The sequence below is a fragment of the Antennarius striatus genome, chromosome 6, assembly GCF_040054535.1.
Source record: "Antennarius striatus isolate MH-2024 chromosome 6, ASM4005453v1, whole genome shotgun sequence".
Classification (NCBI taxonomy): Eukaryota; Metazoa; Chordata; class Actinopteri; order Lophiiformes; family Antennariidae; genus Antennarius; species Antennarius striatus.
Genome location: NC_090781.1, coordinates 23221806 through 23245836, shown reverse-complemented (window position 1 = coordinate 23245836; position 24031 = coordinate 23221806). Strand labels below are relative to the sequence as shown.

General features: G+C 41.8%; 1 protein-coding gene across 1 annotated transcript in view; it reads right to left on the bottom strand.

Moving 5' to 3' along the window:
- gria4a (glutamate receptor, ionotropic, AMPA 4a) overlaps positions 1-24031 on the bottom strand; it is an 82681-nt gene that overhangs the window by 4641 nt on the left and 54009 nt on the right. Inside the window, exons 12-17 of the mRNA XM_068316788.1 lie at positions 23042-23257; positions 22188-22348; positions 12209-12407; positions 8520-8767; positions 4969-5083; positions 485-622 (exon numbers count right to left, since the gene is read on the bottom strand). Coding sequence (XP_068172889.1) covers positions 485-622; positions 4969-5083; positions 8520-8767; positions 12209-12407; positions 22188-22348; positions 23042-23257 — 1077 coding nt within the window. The remainder of the gene's footprint in view (positions 1-484; positions 623-4968; positions 5084-8519; positions 8768-12208; positions 12408-22187; positions 22349-23041; positions 23258-24031) is intronic.

Sequence of the window (24031 nt, the reverse complement as noted above, 5' to 3'; positions counted from 1 at the left end):
TATCATCACCATCATCATTATCATCATCATCACCATGATCATCATCATCTGCAGCCAAAGACGATGGAACCAAAGCTGTTGTCAGAAAAATCTAGCCCCAACATTGCCAGTGGGGGAGTTGAATGATAAAGAATGAAAAACAAGACAAAAACAAATTTAAGGTCCAAATATCCAAGAAAACATTAAGCCAATAAATAAAAAAAGATAAAGTAGCTATATTGGTTCCACAATGCTTGACTGCTCTGATCACCACATGAAGAACAACACAGTAGCAGGGGGCTGCCGTCAGCCGCTACATCGACAATACAGTAATCTACAGCACCACCATGATAAAACCACCATTTCCCCACCTAATGGGAGCCTCTAAATCCTACCCCTATATCTTGACCCCCTCGGAGCCGTACACGTTGTACCCCTCCCTATAAGTGGCTAGATTCTGGGTGCTGGGGGAGGGGCTGGGGCAGTGGGGGGGGCTAAGGTCCACCTTCATGCGCTTGGCTTCGGCCCGTGACTTGTAGCAGAACTCGACCAGGGCCACCAGCATGGCTAGGCCCAGGCCGCCCACTAGGATGTAGAAGACCCCGGCCACATTGGAAAGGCTCAGAGCCTGGGATGACTTATCCTGGGAGGGGGGGGGGGGGTTTGGAGAAGAGGGAAGGATGCAAAGAGGGGAGAAGCGAGGACGGCGAGGTGTTAGGGTGATGGTAAATGAGGGGAACGGTTACAGGAGAAGGTGTTGATGGTAAAGGAAGGTAACAATGGGAAACATAATGATGATGATGATAATGATGATGATGATGATGATGATGATGATGATGATGATGATGGAGGATTGAGAAGTTGGGGCCAAAATTTGACAGATTGGTAAAAGGTGAGAATGATCAATAGGTAATGTAAGAGAAAAAAAATTAGGAAGAGGAGAAAGAAAGTAGGAAGTATTTATGGAAAAAGAAGTGAAGGGTAAAGCAGATAGAAAATAAGAAACAGGAGATCAGACAGAAATAGAGATTTGTCAAAGAAAAAAAAACATCACCATAACAACTGCTGCATATTAATACACACTTGTAGCACAGTACAAACACATTCTACATGTCTATGACTGTTATGTCTTAAAGCAGCTTCAATCAACTTTTGATTTAAATGAATAGAAGACTAAAACAATCACAAAACAGGCTGTAATCTAAGTCTGAACAGTACCAATCAAATTTAAATACTCCACTAGTCTAAACAAATAGCTGCTAAATATTTAAATTAAAATAGTGCAAGAATGTTCCTATTTAATGACCTGTTCTGCACTTCATATAACAGATTTTTTTTTAACAGAACATATAAGAAAATACAAGTCAGGCTGTAGATGCATACCAGTAAACATATGGGAACACATTGTTTTGCAGGTCAATAATTTCATCACATTTTTATAGGAAGTTTGTTTGTGAAAAAGTGTACCATTGACGCCAAAATAACAAGTGTTTTGTATTCTGTTATAGAGTTCTGTCATTTTTAGTCATGATAATGTGATATTTTCTGATGAATAATTAAAGAAATACCTAAAATAGAAAATTGGACCTGTAAAATAAAGTGTCACCATGTTCTTGTTTCTAAGTGGGAAAGACTAAGGAAGTCTTAATGAATATTAAGCATGAAGGCAGAGGCCAGGCTAATAAATGCTAACAAGTTGCTAATGCTAAAGCTCAAGATCAGTTGCATTTTCTGGTGAGTGAGTCTTTGACCGCCAAAATAGGGCAAGTGTATGGGATCAAAACAACAGCATGAAAGTGGCAGATGATACGCTAAATTTAACATATTTCTAAGATAACTGGAATGGAAATGAGATTGCCACAGATTGCTACAGAAACTGAATAAGAATTTAATCTAATATGAAGCATATTACGGTAAATGTGGTCCACTGTTAAAAAAAGAAGGAATGTAAGAGATTCAGTCAACTGTGGACATATACAGTGCGCCCTCGCTCATTCGCGCATCTACGCTCGTGACTTCACCTCATTGCGGATTTTTGGTAGGCAGTTGCCTTCCTAAAAGTCATGGAAGAAGAAGAGGAGTCACGTGATACTGTACGTGCATTCTATTGGCTGACTCCATCCGGAAGTGTGCTCTGTTCTGTGAGTCTCGGACTTCCGTGAGACACAAAAGTGCTTTAAACAGTCGATAAGAGTGTGGGAAACGGTAACACAGACAGAAGGTGTTTTAGTATCAGCATGGGGAGGGACATAAGTGTTTAAATTACCATAAATAATAAGATAAATAGTTTGTCGATCTATCGCAGAATTTGTTAATTGTGTGTGGTTCCTGGAACCGCATCAACTGCAAAGAACGAGGGCGCACTGTAACAGAAAATATGTTTGATGCTAATTGATAATATTGGTATGGATAAAACAGTAGTTGCAGTAATCTGGAGCGTATTCAGGATGAGAGTTTCAGGCTAGCGTTTTGTGGGCCACAACAGCGTGAGACTGACCTTACTTCCAGAGTCCTTGGGTCCACACTCTCCCTTGTCATACCACCATTTGTTTTTCAGTTTGTCTAAGACGCCTGCTTCGCTCAGTTTCAAAACTGCAAGGTTTACCGGGGTTCTTTGCGTGTAAAAATAACATAAATAACATCATAGGTCATGTTATTTTATGTTATTAGAGTATTTCACATTTGCATTGCACAGCTCAGTCACATAGACAGGTACTTTGTATACAGATTCAGTGACCTAGCATGGATCCCACTGAGTACATGTGTGTATGCTCATTGAGGAGGGGCTGGGGGGGATCGAGGATCTACATGGAGCTACAGACATATGAGTGGGACCCACCTTTGTCACTTCAGGTAACACACCCATGCTGCCCCGGCTAGTTCTGCGCTGACAACTGGATAGGCAAATACTGTCAAGTCAGGACTATCAGCGCAAGGCTAGCTCTGTGCTACGACTGGGAGGGTTGGCTGCAGATTTCAGGAACGCTATCATTTTTGTTGCAGATTTCACACAATTTTTTTTACAAACAATAAATTTTGATCATATATCCAGGATCTGCAACAGATGGCTCCTTGCAGCTAGTTGGACATGGTTTGACTTTCCTGCAAGCATCACCAGCATGATGATTGCAACAGTAAAACATTTCAACAAGATGAGCTGGCACCAAATCTTGTCCAGATATGAATTCTTTTTTTCTTATCATGTTTGGGATTTAAAATGATTATGTTTTCTCTGGGTTGTTTTTGACAGATGTCTTATGAATAAATATAAAGTCTTTCTTCCACTTCTGTTTCTTCTCATTCTGACTGTTCCAATGTGATAGATTCAAAAGTTCGAGCCCCTGAAATGCTCTTTACACGTCCACCCATTCATTTTCCTGCTGAAATGAAACTCAACAGGAAAACAGGAAATGCTAAATAACCTTCTGATAATTCCGAATATGCCATTATTACATTGAAATTAACGCACAATTAGTCCAATACTTTGGTTCTTGAATACCTATCAAACATTTCTATCAGCCTCAGCCGTACTTTACAAGTTGTTTTTGTAAAGTACGGCTGAGGCTGATAAGCAGAAATTTTCCATGGTGTTGCAGGGTTTTGGATAAAGCTACCGATAATTGAATCTAAAAAGGATGTGCATCAGTGAGAGAAGCGGCGTCTCCTTTGTGAGGCTAAGTCTTTAAACCAAAAGGAGTGGCAGTCAGGCAGAGAGAGTTCATTAGTTTGTTTTGGTGTCTGTTCCTCTGGAATGTTTGCAAGAATCAAATTAAAACTCTGTTGAAACATAAAGAGGAAAAAGGGGATAAGGGCCTTAAAGTAACAAAAGAGTAGCGGGTTTATAATGTCTAGCATCTTTAGCACTAGAATAAAAAGCTGACCTCCCGACAAAATGCTTGAAATGCGACAAACAAATGACATAGGTAAGAAACTTTATCCCATAATTGCATTCTGTTGCTATCAATTATTTATGCTCCCCTCTGCCTCGAGTCAGTCTGAGCCTGAAAGAATCTGTGAGCTACAATTACACTCGGGTCTCATTTTGTCCATTAAGCATTTCAAAACCCGTTTCATCCGCTCCATGCTTCAGAAACAGATCTTCAGTTGCAAGTTGCAGTGAAAATTTTTAAAAATTCATTTATTTTCTCATAACTTTTTAATGAAAACTTTCCCTTTTCTGGACCAAAACACTTTTGTTGTTTGAACCCGACCACAGATTTCAGTCATAGATTAGGTATAATGCTGCTTCCACGCCGATCACCTCCCTGTGGCCCCTGAGTGGCACAAACAACACATGAACCCAAACGCATGTCAACTAAGAACACATTTGCTGTTGCTACTACGTTGAATAGTCTTTTGTTCATCTTTTTGCCATTCTCCTGTTCTCTAGCCTCTCCCCAGGGCTGCCACTAGGGGGCAAATATCCCTGCCTTGACAGTAATTGCTCTCTGTGAGATTCCACCTATTCATCACATCACACATTACCTCACACTCCTCTCACATAAGCGTTACCAAAATGTGCCAGAGTGTTTCTCATCATGAGTCATGCTTGATTTATCTTGGCAGGTGTTCATCTGTAAAGGCTACATATTTACCTGCATGACTGAAAATGAAGAATTCTATAAAAAAAATTATATTTATCTTTAGAAAAAAAAAATCTCTTTTAGTTTGCGGAAAGCTCAACTAACTGCAATCATCTTTTCATCTTTTATCAATATTCCTCTTTTTGTGTTGTACCTTTGTCACTGGCTCTGAACCTTTTATGCAGAAAAGGCACACACCAATGTCAAAAGATGCAACATCGTGCCCATTTTTTTGTGGCCGCAGGGTAACTTTGGAGATTTTGAATTTTCCCCTCTCTGTTTGCTGCTTCCTTGTCAGGGCAGATGCATGTGTTACACTCCCAGGACGGGGGCTGTCGCGGGCCACCTAGCCGGTGAACGGCCCCCGTCCTCCTAGTGGTGGGGTGGGCAGACAGAGAGGGCTAACCTTGGAATCCCCTCCCCCGCTGCCACATTCTCCTTTGTCATACCACCACTTGTTTTTCAATTTGTCCAACAGGCCCTGCTCGTTGAGCTTTAGCACGGCCAGGTTGACCGAATTTCTTTAAGTAAAAGAGGAGGGACAGAGTTTGGTCAGAGCAGAGGATGGAGGGACAGACAGACAAGATGGACGTGGACCACAGCCGGGACGAGGACGTGAAGGGAAACGAGGAGAGGGAGCAGAGGGGGGGCAAAATCAGAAGGGCTGAAGGGACAAAGGTGGGTTAGTGGTGGAGGATACACCCCAGATAACACTCTCTTTCTCTCTCTTTCTCTACTTGACAAACACTTTTAAAGAAAAACTGCACTTACATTCACTTAATTCAGCTTCCAGTTTCGCTCCTTGCTTTGATCTACCGTATCTCCCCTCTGTCACTTTGCTTTACCAGGCTGCATTAATGCAGGATGCTCCATGGCGAGTGTCAGATCAGTGATATAAAGTGTGTTAAGCAGGTCTCTGCAGCCTCCTGATGGTGCTCTTGTCCCCTCCTGGTGCTCCCTACATGTCTGCTACCCAGTATGTGTGGTTATGAGTGTGTGACTCCAGTTTCCTACATGGCTCCTGCTCACACCCCTGAAGGGATTGACCTCCAAAAACCCAATGCAGGGACACAGGGCTAAATAGCATCTTTTTTCCCCTTTAAAACTGGCAGGAGATGAGCTCAGACTAATTGTGTTAGTGTATTACGCTGCTATTTGAAGCCCGACTTGAAAACACATATAAAATAGGCATGATCATTGCCTTGAAGCGCAGTACAAATAGTGGATTTCAATTTAAAGCTGTTGCTTCGTGGGAATCTTTCACATTCAGAACAAAAGGAGACCACTGTTTTGTTTTTTCACGATGCCCAGGTTTGTTAGATTATTTTTGTATAAGATTTGAGAACACTCGAAGTACACCTTTTATGTACTTTTCCATTTAACATCCTGGTCTTGAATCTCAGAGGGTTGTACTATTGAGATTGTCACTGGGTCAGGGATCCATTGCATTACAATCTAGCAGTGGCTACGATGGAGCCAATGTTAGCCTGCAAGGTGGCAATAATTCCGCATGAGTAGTTATCTTAAGTGTATAAAAATTACCGCTTGTTTTCAAGAGCTCTTCACTTTTTGACTTGCTCCCCACATCACAGTTAACTGGAGTAGTGGTTGAAATCTTTATCTCGGTATGTGACGCAACTCGTTGTACTATCAGTAGATACGTTACATAATGGTTTATCACATACATTTAAATTAACGGTCAAGTCTCTCACTCCCACTGCCGATACTTTCAAAGGAAGCCTTGAAAGTACTCTAGTTCCATACAAGCCTGTTGCTCCTGCCATTATCAACCAGTGACAAATCTGACTCTCCTTGTTTGGTCACTTTAAGCTTTTTGCAGAAACCTTTAAATGTCTTTCTTGTCATTCTGTTCTCTTGCCTCTACCTATTCAGTTTGCGAGATGCTGCAATCAGCCAGACTAGTCTTTACAAAAAGGTCACTGCAGTCACTTCCTGGCCTGTTCCTGCCCTTCTATCTGTACAGTACAGCTGCCTACTTAGAAGTCCTACCTCATTTCCTACCTCAAGTGCGTCAGGAAGCGCTGGCTTGGGACTGAAAGCTTGTCAATTTGAGAAAAGTGTAAAATCAAGAGGAAAGGTTTGACTATAAATAACGGCAATCAAGAGATTTAGAGAGTCCGTGTTCTCTGGGGTGATCTAATCTACAAGCCATGACTCATCTCATCATTCCAATGGGTGTGGATGAAAACAGTTGAAATACACGACAATCTTCGTCAATCATGGTAACAACAGTCACATATCAATAATCAGAGCAAAATTAGCTATACTTAAGGAAGCGCACTTTCCCAAACATTCACAGTAATCATCAGGGCATTCATTCATCTCCTCATCAACATTGTCGATTCAAATCAGAGTGTTTGATTATGGCACCGAGAGGCAAGGCAGAATCACTTGATGTGCACACTCCCCAGCCACATGTGTGCACCTGGTAGTCAGGTCTCCGCTGATTGGGAGAAGCCAGAGACAACCGTGGATGGTCCCAGGATTGTGTTCCGGGGAAGGGCGGGGGGGCTTAAAAGGGATCCATCCACCCGCTGTCTGTCACTTTTCTCTCTCATAAACGGATAAACCTTGGCAAGGAATAAACTACAGTGACTTGGGTCTGAGGGACTTGTTTGCATCACACACAGAGGGAAGTTATAGGACAGGATGTGAGGCTGATGCGCTGCTTGTGTTTTGCCTGTCGTAAGGCAAATCCGAAACGCTGACAGAGCCGGAGATGGAGGGAGAGAAGAGAGAGAAAGCGGTTGGGCTGTGCTGAATTTAGTCAATTATTCTCCCCCAGCAGACAAGTTCTCTATACTGCTGTCACAGCTGCCTGGGAAATGAATTATTTGCATACCTGAGAGCAACCTTTTGGGACTCTTACTGTAGGCTCGAGTTAACAAGATAGATAAACAAGTGTCTGCTAAAGGAAAGCCAACAATCAACAAATTAGGAATTTTTCAATATCAGCCACTTCGGTCTCATTCAACTCCTCCAGCTTATGCTCGATTTAATAAAGGTGTGTATACCATTAAAGGATTAAAATACTAATTAGGTCCTTGATTTGAGTTCAACAGTCAAATTACTTTTTTTTAAAATGTAGCTTGAGCAGAATCAACAGGCTACAATTTTGCACATCCTTCATCACAATTAGTTCCTAGTCCCCCCTTTGGCCAAGCCCCTCTACTTCCTGATTGGCACTTTTTGTTTCCTGTTTATCTATAAATTCCCTCTCAGGGCTCAGGATGCAGTGTGGCAGCAGCGTGAGGTTCTGCCCGTCCTTGCGGTCATATCCAGTTTATGCATCATTCCTATAATAATACCAATCATCATAATCATCACCATCATGACCACCACCTCTGAGAATGGAGAGGAACAAAGAGACGAGACGACAGACAAAATGGACAGAGTTACCTGTGCGGTGGCCCTGCGGAGAAACAGAGTGATAAAAAGAGGAAAGAAAGGAGGGAGGGGGGAGGTTTGGTCATAAAGGGACAGGTGAGTGAGAGAGAGGACACGAGACGAAGGAATGGAGGTGAAGAGCCCTATATGAACAGAAAAACACATGGAGAAAGGCATAGCAGAGAGAGACAAACACGAAAAGAAAATATAGGCCAGACTGAGAAAAGTTAAAGAAAAGTATGATGAAAAACATCATCTGCATATTCAACAAACTTATCTATATATAGCTGCTGCTGGGTGAAAATATAGAACTGCTCCTTTTCTTTTGGAGCTTCTAATTATGAATTTATAAATTATACTGGTGCCACAGTTTACCGTAAATTTAACTCTATATTTGGAAGTCCATTTAAGTGACATATTTTCACTTAACAGCAGTAACAGGTTAATCTGGGTGTAGCATAAAAGGCACAGCAGGGTAGGTGGAATATAGCAGCAATAGTACAGCATCAGAGTTGTTACTGCCTCCTATTGTTACACTATTCCACCCACCTTAACTGTGAGCCTTTTGGGGTCGCAATCCCATATCCTTTGGAGTCCAGGTTCCCCCCAACTTTCATGGTGTCGCAAGGCTTGCGCTGCTCCGTGTATTCATTCATGGTGGACTCCAGGAGGAAAGCGTATTTCCCCTTGGACTTGCGGACCCTTGCCACGCCCTCCGCCGTGGTTTTGGTGAAGACAGTCGGCTCGGCAGACTTCATATACGACCACATCTTCTCGTATACGGCTATTTTGGACCTCTGAGATGGAGAGGGAGAGAATGGGAGGATTAGACAGGAAGGGATGGACATCTTTTTTGCTTAATTTAAAGGCCAGACTGTTTCACAGTTGATGGTTTTCACAGATCAGTGAGAAGGTAACCAAGAGGAGAGATGTCATAGATGTCAGGCCACTTTATCATTACTGAAATTAAGAAAATGATGTAACAAAGGAAACAGACAGGAACATAAACCTTTGTGATGCCTACAGGTAAAACAGAACAAGAATAGAGCATGTCCAGTTATTTTTAGCACATCCTCTCCATCTCTGTCTGGATGGCCATAGGATCTCACCGATGGAAGTGTTAGCAAACACACACTTGATTATTCAAACCAGCTTTTCATTCTTACCGAGACAAACGAGATGAATCTAAATATGTAAATGTAAATATGGGCGCTGAGGAGGATGACAACAATGCATGTAACTCATGATGTCGGCATGGCGACGCTCAGTTATCGATGAGCTGCAGTACGACACAGATCGTTATTTTAACAACTTTTTTTTTTAAACTGTAATACATTTATCGCTGCGGTTTCTCATGAAGAACTGCAGAGGCTGATTTTCACCTCAATAGCCTTTGAGTAAATTCATACCCCTGATGGGGGGGCTGCATTGTCCATCTTCCATTTTGATCCTCTGGTATGTAATGATGTTTATACACACATTTATAACCATTTCATAACTGTTCTACTGGTGCATGCATTCAGGTGGGCTCTTATGACTCCAGTCACCCACAGAAGAGCTTTTCATCTTTTGGGCATTCAGAAATAGGCTGTATTTTATTGTTTCTACCATGAATATATGTGTGTGTGTGTCTGTGCAACAATTTTCAAGTGTGTGTACTCAAGGGTGAAAATAACAAGTGGAGGAGACAGACTGAAATCTTCCACAAGTGTTTTATTTCTTTCTTCTCTTGGTAATAAAATGTTACTCAGTCCTTCAGTGAGCAACTAGCTATGACCTCAGCCGCCAAAACTAGCATCCGGAGCGATAGCGTTCATTTGATCCAAAAGATACCTATCCCAGGTCGATCACATCCTGGAGGAACCAGCATCTCTTCTCTCTTTTCTCTTCTTTAATTGCATGGATAAAACAGAAAACCTATTCTTGAGCCATCATGTTTCATCCATCTATCCATCTACGCATCCATCCCTTATTTTCACAATTTTGCAGCCCCTCATTTCTCTATCAGGCTAAAGCATAAGCGCTTTCTTCTTCGTGCGTTCCGCTTTTGTATCCGCCTGAGTGTGTTTGAGAAAAGGGTGCCGGAGACAGAGAGATGGTAATGATGACTGCGTTTGGCCTTGAAGGGATAGATATGTGACAATACGGCATGACTCTTTTCCAGATTCTTGAACAATGAGTGAGGCTGTGAAGGAGGAAATGGATGCTGCAAGTCACCTTCAGGCGCTCGCACAGGAGAAAACATTTTTTAAATATCCATACGCATGCACACACACACATACACATATACGTGTTTACATATATGGCTGAATAAGCATACAAGCAAGCTTACACACTTACAAAAAATGTACACACACACACACACACACACATGCACACACACAGATAATTAATGGTGGTGGTGAATCCCTTTCAGCTGTGGGAGAGTAAATTGCTTTTTCACCCTCCACAGATTTCAACCCGCTCGTTATGTTGATGATGCCAGAGCCGATCATAGATGCACAAACTGTCTGCTACAACACCCGCCTCCCCCCACCCCCCACCTCCTCCACATCTTTCAAACACACTTTCTGTTGTGCACACGTCTTTAGCTCACAAACAATCTTGAATGGCTCTAACAAATATTAAGATGTGACGGCGCTTTGGTGCTCGTGATGATAGCCGGCGTCTTTTGCACGTGTGCAGAAAAACACAAAAACATATTCATCAGCGTTGTATATGTTTTGTGTCCGTGTTTTGTGTCCATGTTAACACATGTTTATGGGAGTGTGTGTAATTGCAACCCACTTGGGTGAATAGGTCAAAGAGGTGAAGCTACTACAGGGCTCATCTGTGCCACTTCAATGCCTTCTGCTATAATTTCCCCTTGTCTTTTTTATTCTAAGGGTAACAAATTCCAGCAGTAACTCCTCAATCTCCGTTCTTATTCAACTTGTACTTCTTTTGTTCTACATTTCCTGAGCTCACATTATGACCTCCACCAAGTGAGCAAATGTCCTTCTTGCTTTCAGTATCTCTTCGCTTTATCTGCAAGCAAGATCATTCAAAATGTTCCACGCAGGTTGTGCTGAATTTTGCGGTAAAGGATAAAACCCACGGAACAAACTCTCACATTTCACTGGTGATCTACATCTCCATCTGGATGCGGACTATTTTTGAATAATTCTCTATCCTGAGATGAAGGGAATTATATTTCTGCAAATCTAAATCTGATTAATATTCCAGAAAAATCCAGATCCAACTTCACAGGGCTTGACATATGAAAACTGTGATAGGAAATAAGACCAGTATCGATCCATCCATCCATCCATCTTTTTGAAGATCAGATGATCGTAATCATCTCGCCTTCAGTTGCTTATCCAACTTGTGGATCACGGGCCTGCTGGAACCTATCCCAGCTGACTACGGGTGAGAGGTGTGGTGCATCGCAAACACATCAGCAGAGCAACGCAGAGCAAATAAGACTACCAACTAAAATCTTTATTAGCTTCATTTGAGGTCAGGTTTGATGAATCTCCATCTGGGTCCTGTGGACAGCCTGCTGTGGGTGGGATTTGCACTCAGAGCCGTCTGATTGCTGATTAAACAATGTTCAATTGTAATGATGGTTTAAAAAATTAGCGTCACATTCAAACTTTAAGCCTCTCGCATTTTAACATCACATGACAGTAGTAGATTTATTCCTGTCCTCCCGCCTGCTTTCTTTTAAATCAGTACACCGTTAGTCACTCGTCCTTGTTGCAGCCAACGACACAGCAGATTCCTGCTACTGGGCTTTTATGAAGCAGTTGACATCTTTCTCTTATTTTCTTTCTCTTTGTGTTTGTGTTTGTTCGTTATGTTGTGGATTCACAAATTACCTAGCATCCTGCATTTTGTGTTAATGTCACCACCATCTACTCCATTATTCCATGTTGTGCCACAAGCAGTCATGGATGAAATGGAGGTGTTTTCACGTCAAAGTGGAAATTTTCATTTTTTAAATTCTTTCTTTGCGTGACTGGAAGTTCTTTATGAACACGTTTGTTTGTGCAGAGCCGGTGGACTTGTTAATGGTATCAACAGCGAGACCGGCATGCAGGGAACCCCCCCCCCCCTAGGTTGTTTGAATCTTAATGGCTTCTTCACAGCCTGAGCGTAGTAGGAAAAAAAATACCTTCAGCGTTAAATCTGGTATCGTAATTGACAACAGTAAAAATAATCTAAATAATTAAGCAAATGAGCTGTTGAGTCCATACCCTGAAGAACTCCTTAGTCGAGCCGGAGTCTAAGGTCCCGTAGGCGATCTCTGTTTGCTTGGCCAAGTCCTCTGCACTCTCTATGGGTGACACCATCCTCTCCACAGTAAGGAAAGCAGCCAGGTTGGCTGTGTAAGAAGAAATGATGATGAGGGTGAAGAACCACCACACACCTCCGACAATACGTCCAGACAGAGACCTGGGGAGAAGACAGATGGAGGTGAGGTGGGGGGGGGAGGAAACGGGGGAAGAGGGGGAGGAACAAGGGGTAAAGATTTGAAAAAAGCAAGAGATATTGCATGATTAGGGCGATAAAGGAAAAATATTACCGATGAGAAGAAATAAAGGATGATAAAGGAATAGATTAACGTGAAGGTTAAAGAGATAAAAAGAACATTAAACCAAGACAGAGGAAGCAGAGAAGGAAATATAATTAAGGTGAGCTCCTGAGAGATATGCAAAGCAACGAACACTGTGCAAGACTGTGAAAATAACAGCACTAAAGTGATTATCTTTGAGCCATCCAACCAAATCAACACTACAACAGGAAACTGATTGTAATCTGGATGCTCCTCCGTCTTCCTGTGTCTCCATGTTTGTGCTCTTTACCTACGATTTGTGAGCCAACGCATCGGAGCAAATTCAGTTAATTTTATTCGTTTGATTTGTTCCCACTGAGTTAAGGGCAAAGACAGCAAGCAAGAGTGAGCGCATGAGAGGAAGAGCGGAAAATGATTAAGGAATGTAGCAAAATGGGAATTTTACTTCCAAGCCTTTAAATACTGCAGTCCATAAAAGACATTGAAAGTACAAGACGCGATAAAAAAATATCCATGTTTTAGAAAGGATAAGGAAGATGTGTGAATGTCTTCAGTCTATAGCTAACGCCACCGATCTCTGCAGGTGCCCGTTTGTATGCCTGTTTCAAGGAATGGAGGAATGGCTTAAACTGTTAGTTGAGTCTGTTAATCGCTCCAGACATAACCTGGTGAAAGCTTTAAATCAAATGCTGAAGTAAAAAGCGTGACTCCAGTTCAGGGATTTTGCAGAGTCCGACACGTCTTCGCCCGTGTCCGCAGCCGGTCTTTACTTGCTGCGGGTCAGTTTTCTTTAAAAAGTATGAAAACGAAATAAAAGACCAGGAGAATAAAGTCTTATCTAACCCATGACTACAACTTGTGGTGTAATAGTGCTTTTGTTGTAAATATGAATACCTCTGAGTTATTTGTGTTCCCCAGTGAATCATATGTCATTTCGAATAACGTCATAATGACTTTGTAAAACTTTGCTTTTGTCCAGAGGTAATTTCCATTTCAATTTCAGTTGTGCTCTACTTATCTATATTCATGTTTTGCACTCGCTGACCTTGCCGCTACTTATCAAACCAATACGCCACTTTACTGGAGAAGGTATTGCACCATTCGTTCAAATACAAAACTAGATGCTGCTGCTGCTGTAATTAAGAATCTAGCTAATTATTTGTTTAGCTTATTTACTGTATTTATGTTGATAATCTTGCTCAATTTTTAATTTATTTTCTTTATTTACTGAGTGTGAATTATATTCATTCATTCATTTTATGTACTGCTTCCTCCACTTCTGTTAGCTGCATCAATCAATTCTATGAGTTTCAAATATTGCTTGTAGTCTTTTTCCGACAACTTTGGAAGTAGAAACCAGTTCACACATTGTAGCAGTGGAAGATGAAATGCCAAGTTACCAAACTCATTTATACATTCAACAATATTATCATTCAGTTAGAGTTGTGTTTCTGGCCTCCTGGGAAATATAAGTCCAATAGTCGTTCTCCTTTCGGCTCTGTTTTTGGTCTCTAACGGCCCCTGAGGGAAATATCTGGCTCCCTCGCTGCTAAATGCTCCACTATTATTTACTGGTGAGTGTTGTGTGTCAATGAGTCCTGAGCAGGTGGAGTTGTGTACAGCAGGTCTTTATGATGGTCTCCTCACCGACTACAGCTGCCCGCTGTCTGGCTTAGCAGGAAGCAGAAAGCCCAGATAGAGCAGGATGCCAATTATCCGTTGGTTTGACACCCGGCTTTGCACACAATTTCAACTTTCCAAGCAACTTCACGTTCTGCTACTAATCCAGCTAAAACACTAACACACAAACACACACACACACGGGAGTAAACAACATGAGTCCTTGCAGCATTGATCTGTTGGTCTGACTTAATGAACCTGCTGTATCTTCTGATGCATTGTTTGGTTTTGTTTTATACTTATTAGGAGCCTTTTAGCGTTCTGACCATCCTGGATTAAAAGCAGTTTGTGATTAAAAAAAAATGACCTCCAATGAACAGCAGGGGTCAAGATAGAAAGATGCAAACTGAAATTATTTATGTGAAGAATGCTGGCGCTGAGATCACTATGCTGATGATATGAAAATACATTAATGATCTTTTTTAGTGCTGAGGTCTTCCTGTTCGGAATAATAAATCAGATGGTGATGCTCAGAGAGGAGGATCGTGGATGATATGTATACAAAGTCATTTCCATTCCTTCTGTGGGGTCTGCTGAGGAGGCCAACAGGGATGTGCAATCTGATTGGGTAGTTGGTAAATAAGCTGTGACAGAATTTCAATCTGACATGATGGTGAGATTAGAAAGAAGTAACGGTAGGATGACACGAGTGTTCACGTTTGTTGCTATCTGGATAGAAATGAACAGATTACCTGCAAATGTAAATTCAGCTTTTCTTAAATTTGGATTGACCTGAACACGACTGATCATTTGAGCAAAAGTTGTCCTCTGATTTTAGCCAAATCCATACTGGAGCATCCTCAGTGGAATGTCTGTCAGCCATCTCTCTTTCTGTGATCGATGAGGTGATGCTTTACTTTAACCAGCTCTTATTCAGCATTTATTAGCAGTAAAACGTTTAATAAACGTTTTATGAGACGGCATATTCAGTTTGGGCAGGTATGGGTGTTTATTAGTGTATTTTTATTCACCTATAAATGTGCCTGTGAATATCCATCAGTGGTTGCAAGTCTGCACAGATAATAGTAAAACACATTTAAATTGTCAAATATGCACTCATCAGAGAAGTTTTCATTGTTAAGTAATAGTACCTGTTAATTAAAGAACTTCTTTCTTACATCATATGCTGCCTTTAGGGGGACTGAAGCTTTTCTGGTATTGCTAATACCTAAACTGCATGTCTTCAGCTGTGGGAAGGCACTGACTCACCAGTTTCTTTGGACTGCTGCCTTGACAGGACAGACTCTGTAGTGGCAAAGAATTTTACCAACTGCCAACTGTTCAGCTGTGAAAATTAACTTAGTGGCCCTAAGTCTGAGTTGGCAGCCTGAAGATTTTGGACTGACTGCAGAAACAAGAGTACGTTTTTTGGGTTTTTTTATGTTCACATGAATGCAAGCAGGGAGGCACAGTGGCTGTGGCCTCACAGGAAGAAGGTTCCAGGTTTGAGTCCTTCCTGTGTGGAGTTTGTATATTCTCTCTTCTGGTTTTAGGTGAACTAATAGGTTTTAAATTGCCTGTGCGTGTGCATAAGTGGTTGTCTGTCTTTCATGTGGCTCAGGGATGCACTGGTGACATGTCTGGAGTATCCCCCACCCCTGGATGTATGTGTGTATGGATGGATGGATGCAAACAGACAAGCAAAACCTGAAAACATATAAACCAGGCTTGCATGACAGAAACATTATCATTGATACAAACATATTAGCACCTTATGTAGGAAATTCGGTATTTTGCTTTGTTAGATCTAGTCAGAGTTGAGTCTAATCAGGATTGTTAAGCGTGTGTGAAATCAATTTGTTAAAGAGTGTATCAGCTGATTAGAGTTCTCTTTTCTTGCATTTGCTTTATCATCCTGAACCAGAGGAAATACTACTTTTGTCGACACCAAACTGCTCTGCTAGGTGCATTTTGTTGAAAGTTATTTTTTATTGATGACATCATTGTGTTTGTTAACAGTAGACTCCTAAAATGCACCTGCAAAAGAAGTGCATCTCGTATATCTAATCTATTCAAAGTAGTGACAAAACTGTATTAAACACCTGCTGTATGCTTGGATAATGAATGCAGAGTAGCGTAGATTGGGTTAAAAGGTTTCAGAGGAACCAGATGCAAACACAATAAATCACAGTGGAAATATATAGGAGACACCCTCCTGAATGGGGCTGACATCATCTTATATCATGGGAAAGTCTTAAAACGCTTCTGGATCTCAGGGTGCACAAAAACTAAGGAGAATAGATTGGATGAGGAAAACATGACAAACACGTGTGTTGCCCTTACGTTATTGAAGTGTGTGTCTGTGTATTACCCTCGAGGTGGGGTGGGGGGGTTACTTACAGGAGGGAGCGGCATGCACGACTCAGAGGACATGGCGTGTGATTCTGTTCATGCATGCGTAGCAGTCTGCATGCATTCATCACGTATGATGAGCGCTCATGTTTTGATGCCGTTCTGCTCCAACGTGTGTGGGCGAGCTTTGGGAGTGACGCCCTTGATCTTTTATGTGACATGTCAGCGTGAGGGTAGAAAGTGTGTTTATGGTGGTGCGGGTGTGTGTTGCCTGTATGTGGACTTGTGTGTTAGTATGCAACAGGCGAATCATTCTATGGAGGGTCATGTATCATCTATGATAGGCAACAGATTGCCTCCCCAATCCTCTGTGTGAAAGATTAATGGCATGCTGTTCCTCTCTCTCACTTTGTCACTCACCCCCCCCCCCCACACACACACACACACGCATACACACACACACACACACACAAAACGCCTAACACATATTTAAATGTCATTATTTTTGCTCGACTTGGACCCATAACTATAAATAATTATCTGCTAATGCAGTTTGAGCACAAATATACACCGGACAAGTATCAATGCCAGATACGCAAACATCAACAAGCGTGAGCCAGTGCAGCTAAATTCTCCATGAGTACACTTTGCACTTTAAGATTCGAAGTGTAAATAAGCGCAGAAGCATTTTAGGAAAATAACAATCTTTGGCAGTCGGAATAATTTAGTTTTTGGCGGAGTGTTAAAAGATAGTTTAACTGTCATCTTAAAGTAATTGCCAGTTGCCCATGAGGACAATGAAACAGTTCTTATGGAGTGTAATTGTTCCTACTCTCTGGCTCCAATTTGTATCAAGTAGGTATCGACTAAAGTTACCATCTGTTAATGGCAAAATTCCCTCTTTATGATCCCACAGAACATATTTCTGTATGGACCAAGTGGAGGGATAGTACCAGAGAAAAGGAAAGACGCCTCACTGCAGGTGGTCAGCTTCAGCAGGGTCATCGGCCACCACCACCACCTGCTGTGCCTGGACTCCTTGTGCAGGGATTGTTGATGGGGTAGGGGTATAATATATATATATATATATATATATATATATATATATATATATATATATATATATATATATATATATATATAGTATATATATAGTCTTATATATATATATATATATAGTCTATATATATATATATAGTCTTCAAGATGTTACAGACATGATAATAAATGATTAATGAGGAAATCAAGCGGGCATGTTTGTACACAATAAAGGACAGACAAACGTGGCAGTGAAAAATTCTTATCTCCGTCTTGTCTCACATTTCTTTTTTATCTTCCTCACACAAGGACTGGAGGTGCGAAATAAAGTTGATCGACCGCCTGATTGAAACAGGCTGAAAGTGGAAGGAGGCGGAATAAAGGGCATGTAGACAAACAGCCACACATGAAGGCAAAACTGATTAATAGATCGAAGATTAGATTCAGTAGGCAGATAATGAAACCCATAATTAAATAAAACAATAACAGGGATCATAAAGTGAAGCCGGGGAAGACGTGAGACACATGAGAGATTATTTCACAAGATTTATACAAACTATTACTGTTAAAATTTATAAACACAGTCAGTCGGGGCGGCTGACTTTTGATTGGTGACCTTGAGACGAGTCATTAATTATCAGTAAGGCTCAGCGCTCCACCGCAGTTAGTTAGTCGAACCATTAGATGGATCAGTTGCTATCATCAACTATTCAGCACACCCACGGCCATTTACTCAGTAATTACACAACACTCAATAACACACACACACACACACACACACACACACACACAGAGCCAGATATGCACCAGTGACCTCACCCCAACAGAGCTGTAATTTCAGATGTTTATTGACAGGGAGAGCTCTAGTCCCTCGGAAAGATTCCCCCCCCCCCTCTGTTGCTCCGTCTCTCCTCCACTGCTCTTTCTTGGTTCACACCCTGTCACTTTTTGGCCATTTATTAAATTCTACCTTTTTAAAAAATTTCCAGCTCTGGAACAAAACCATCCATCGTTCTATTATCACCTTTTCCTGCGACCAATCAGACCGATCATTGACGTTACTAACCCAAACGGCGTGGGCCGAGCGATGGCAGGTGTGCGACGCAAATACGACCTCAAGGTCAACCTGAGAGTGACTGTATAAAGAAAGCTTCCGTGTGCACTGCCAGCGATTACCTTCTGCCCCAGTCGGACGGGTGAAGGACACACAAGTTGAGCAGGTGTGCTCGTAGTAACCGGCAAATGTTTCGCAAATTTGAGTGATGAAAATTAACCGGTTGTAACGCAGGTGATGATTTGACTATGAAGAAGTAGGAACAAGAGCTAAGTGAGAGATAAAGAGATAAAGGCTGAGGGAAAAGAAAGGAAAACAGGCAGACAGGCAGGCAGTTAGATAGATGAGACAGAAAGTGGCAGAGCTGAATGGGAGTGTGTGTTGCACTGTGTCTCCTAGACTGCAGAGATGACTGCAGCAGGAAGAGAGATACCCGCGCTGAATACCAATTGACCTGCCTTTGCAGCTCAATACACAATATACAACAGTCCCAAATACACACACACACACACACACACACACACACACACACACATGCAGACACACAATTGACAAAGTCAAGAAATCCATGTGAAACTCATTGACCGCTTATACTGAAGGCACTCATAAAGGCTGTAAAACAAGAAGTTTAGAAACTGCTAAATATTAAACTATATCCTTCTCTGTAGTGAGAAAATAAATGATAAATCTTGATATTTTTTTATCATAGAGACAGCTAAAGTAGGTGTAGACAGCAGGTATGTCTTTGTCTTCTGTCCACTTTCTCCTTAAGTGTCCCTTAGCAAGGCAAAGACCCTCAAAGCCACACCAGACACACTCTCTAACTTTTAAAATATCAACCTTCTTATGCACAATCAGGTAATCTTCTTTGTCCTGATGTTCTTTGTCTCTTTCACTGTGACTGAAGTTAACATTACGGCTTAATCTGTCTGCGAAGGTCGACGAGGGAAGGGAAGATTTAAGGAAATGTCCTGAAGGGACATAAAAAATGATCTTACATGATGAATTGCATAACACAACTCCTTTCCTAGGACGTGAGCTTGTGTTTCTGCAGAACAAACTCATTCATCTCATGGTTTTATGGATAAAAGTCTGGTCCACTAAATGATTTCTTTTATAATGAAGAAGTAAATTAATCTTTTAGACTGATTTGTCTCTCATGCTTCATAACCATGAGCTGCTTCATTACTAAATATGAACACGGCTATACGTGTGAACAAGGTACGTCCCAATCCCGCCACTCCTTGCAGCATAGCCTTAAGCCCCAACACTTCAGATGATAAGGAAGTGGCTCGCTATAATCAGCAGCTACAGGTTAATGCACAGGTGGAGGCGAGGATGATTTATATGCGAGCAACATGATGATGACGCCGATGCAGAGATGCTAACAGTAAGCCGTGAAGCAGGAACAGCTTGGGAAGAAAGAAAGAACGAGCGGAGCGTGACAGATTAAATTTACAAGTGAGATGGGTTTGTGTTGCAGAGAATAGAGCATTATGCGAGGGAAGAAACGCTCGCTCCAGTTTTGTTTTATTACGTCGAAGCCACTGAAAAAGATTGACAAGCTGTTAAGGCAGGAAGCTGCAGTCGTGCCAGCTGATCTGGATGGTTTTCAAGAATAAAAAAAGACTTACAGATAACCAGTAACGGGCAAATTTTGCAGTTCCCATAAACACTGCAGCGATAACTTACCCAGCATTGCTTTAATGCTACGGTTTATGCTGGAACTAGAAGTGTGTGTTGGAAAATGTTTTGTGTCAAATTAAATGAAAAAAAAAAAATCTGATTTCATTCAAGAACCATAATCTGACATTTCAGACCACGGTAATCTTGGCCTGTGGAGGATTTGCACCGTGTTGGAGGTGACAGCATCGGGTGATTTATATGATGGACGCCGGCTTCATGTTAAGTATCAAATTATCGCTATGACAGCTGTAGCTTATGAACACACGTCTATAACAAGTGATGGAGAGGTCTGCATGTATGCGTTGGCTTATTGTAAAAGTACACACAAAGTGTTTGTTTATTCTGCACGCGTGTGTGTGTGTGTGTGTGTGTGTGTGTGTGTGTGTGTGTGTGTGTGTGTGTGTGTGTGTGCAGCCGGTGTGAGTGTTTTCTTTCACTTTGGTGTCTCAGAGTTAGAATTGGCTTGTCAGTCACAGTATAGAGTGGAGGAGTAGAAGACGGCAGGTGCCGGAGAGCGGAGGAGAGAGGAGAAGGGAGAGCGTGAAAGAAATGGATGAAAGGGTGAGAGAAAAGTGGGAGAGAAAGAAAGTGAAGTTTGGTCAGCGAGCTCAGAACTTTTATTCCTTCCTCTGACAGTAATATGCAAAATGAAAATGCAAAAGAGACACTGGAGAGATTCTCAGTTTCAAAGAAGAAGAAAAGATCTAAAGGTGAAAGATTATGTGCATGTTAATTATATCTTGTTTTACAGCCTGGTCATGGATTTATATGAATATTGAAATATTGAGAAGGGGCTTCTGGGGTTAGAGAAATAAATGGAACAATTAGTATTCTGAACATCTACAATTTAAACTTTATTTCCAGGAAAGAAAAATTATAGTAGCGCTTAAACGAATCTGTAAGAATGAAAGCATTTAAACATTTAAGTTAGAGATATATAGGGGGCTGCAGTCGACACTAATGTCGCCATTAGGGCCCGGTTCCAACTTTTCTTTTTCCAGTGACCCCTTGCTTTATGACCTCAGAAGAGAATGATGGGAGGTTACAGATGAAAACATTTGTCTAGAAAATGAGACGCCACTCGTCACGTCACCAGTAGATCAGTTTGGTTATGACTACAATAATTACCGCAGACATTTATGCAGCAGTCAGGTCACTCACTACTGGAGAGGTAAGGGTAGCCTCAAACGCTCTGGATCAGCGCCTACGCTAACATGACACCGATGACCAAACACCAGACACAGATGATCAAATGTAATGACTCTGTTGAAGGTAAACACACATTTAGAACTATTTATCAGCGGCACACAGACCCCGAGGGGGGGGGGGGGGGGTGTCGTCTCGTCGTCTACGATGACATGAGAAGTGTTTGTTCACATCCTTCCCAGCAGTTTCTTATTGCTCTATCAAGCAACCACACGCCGCTCAACCGCTCACACCTCTCCTCTGCTCCAGCTCATCGTCCATCACTCCTATCCGGCGCCTCGTCTCTCCTCGGCTCGCCTCTCCTAAAGGTCTCGAGCATGATGGCATGAATATTTCACTAAACTGCATTCTCAGGTTATCAATTATAAAATGCCATATTCTTATGAATATTCTAAAAATACAGGCGAACCCGAACCACTTTTGTGGTTCATTAAAGATTCATACATATCTAGAAAACTGCTAAAACGTCCACCAGATCACAACATGATGGTGTTGCCATGTACAGGTGTTCTCCCTCCTCACTTTGTGTACATGTTTCTGAGTTTTTCGAGCAAATCGGAAGCATTTGTGACACGCAGTTTAGAAAAAGTGGTTCAGACACAACATGCTTATATAACAAACACATATGCTCATGGACACAACCAGCACACAGCACCAAAAACCATCCTTCCTCTCACACAGAGATGGTTTTGCCTTTCCTCACCGCGGTGAAATGTCGCAGCCCTGTTGCATGAAGGCCCCCAGTGAGAACCACAGGGAGTTGAAGATGCCAAACTCATTGGGAGGTTGGTCAGTGGGGCCCAGCTCTGTCGTCCCTTCCTCCGGTTCCTCTGCGTGCCACTCGTACGGGCTGAAGCGACTCACCTGGAAAAGGCGAAGGGAAATGAGCGTAACGGATCAGGCTAAAAGATAATTAATGCTCACAAAAATCAAGGAGGGTAAATTTCTCTTGACTGCTGGGTTTTTCCTTGAATATGCAGATGCTCTGGTGTCAGAGGACTTAGGAACTCGCTTGTCTTAAATACACTGACTCAGAACGTGATTTCAGCTCCTTTGGGTGTCTTAATCAAAGCAGTGAAGACACAAGATGTAAATTGATGCAGTGAAGTAAAAGTGTGATCACTGGTATGAACAAAAAAAGAAAAAAACACCTTTATAGATGAAAATCTATTCTGGAAGAGTTGGTCTGATGTGCACTCAGATGGCTAATATTTTATGTTTTATTTGGGTTACATTTATTCATATTTGCTGACCTGATTCCTCATTTTTATTTCCTGACTCCTGTATGGAAGATGCAGTGACAGGTGTAAAAAGGAACACACCATTGAATAACATAATCACGGAATAATTTTCAGCTCATATTTTTTTCTTCAAAGACACACTCATTTGGGGGAAACTGCATTAATAATGCATTAATCTATGGAAGGTTTTTAATATAGATTTAAATATAACGTGATCATCACAAGTTTTCTTCTCTGTAAATGCAAAAAAAAAAAACTTCAACAAACGGTTACAGCACTGCAATCCAGTTCAGAAAAATTGGTAAAAATCACTCACCAAAAAGAGCACAACACTGACTCCGATGTAAGCGAATACGATACACATCCAGATCTCGTAAGCCAGTGGATCCAGGAAGGAGAAAACACCAGGTTTGGATTTCTGGGGCTTCTTGATCATGATGGAGATTCCCAGAGACATGAAGGGCTTGGAGAAGTCGATCACCTCCTCTCGCACCAGGGTGATGGTCAGCGGGGCCACTGCAATTTCTGCTTTCTGAACACAAAACCAAGTAGTTTGTTCAGTTTAGTTCAGTTTAGACCCACTGTCGAAATTAACATACAGCGATTTCATGTGAAAGACTGGAGTGAAGGTGAACACGTCTCTGAACTCCTGCGTCTGCATTGAGTCGGAGGTTTTTGTCTGCAGAGTCTGAAGACAAGGTTGGAGAAGCGCAAGGCTGGTAAAGCAGAAAGAACAGCGAAGGACCACTGGAGTTTGAAGCAGGAGCAACAAGAGGAAGGGAATAGAAGGAATAACAAGAGGAATAAAAGAAGTCTGGTATGGTGGAGAGAGGTGGGGGGGGGTAGAAAGAGAAGAGACAACAGAAAGAATGATAGAGAAGAAATTCATAAAGGAACAAAGATGTGAAACTAGAAGAATGCATGGAAGATAAGTCTGCCAGGTGTCACACACATTTACATGCATGTGAACACACACACACACACACACACACACACACACACACACACACACACAGGCATTATGTAGAAGAGTCAAAAACATTCATTCCGCACACGGAGGGATTCTGAGCAGCAGCTTGTGTCGGAACAGCGTCTGGATTCTTAACTGGTGAAGTCTACAATCACAGCATATCAAGTAACAAGTGTTCCTCTGCTGGAAGGACAAGAACGTCACAATGCAACGAGAATACACAGCAAAAGAGTGAAATCAGGGGCGGAAAGGGCAGTGATGCATCAAAAAAAAGAGAGATAACTAGAGACAAAAGTGAATACTAAGTAAACAGAATGGAAAGAACACACAAAGACA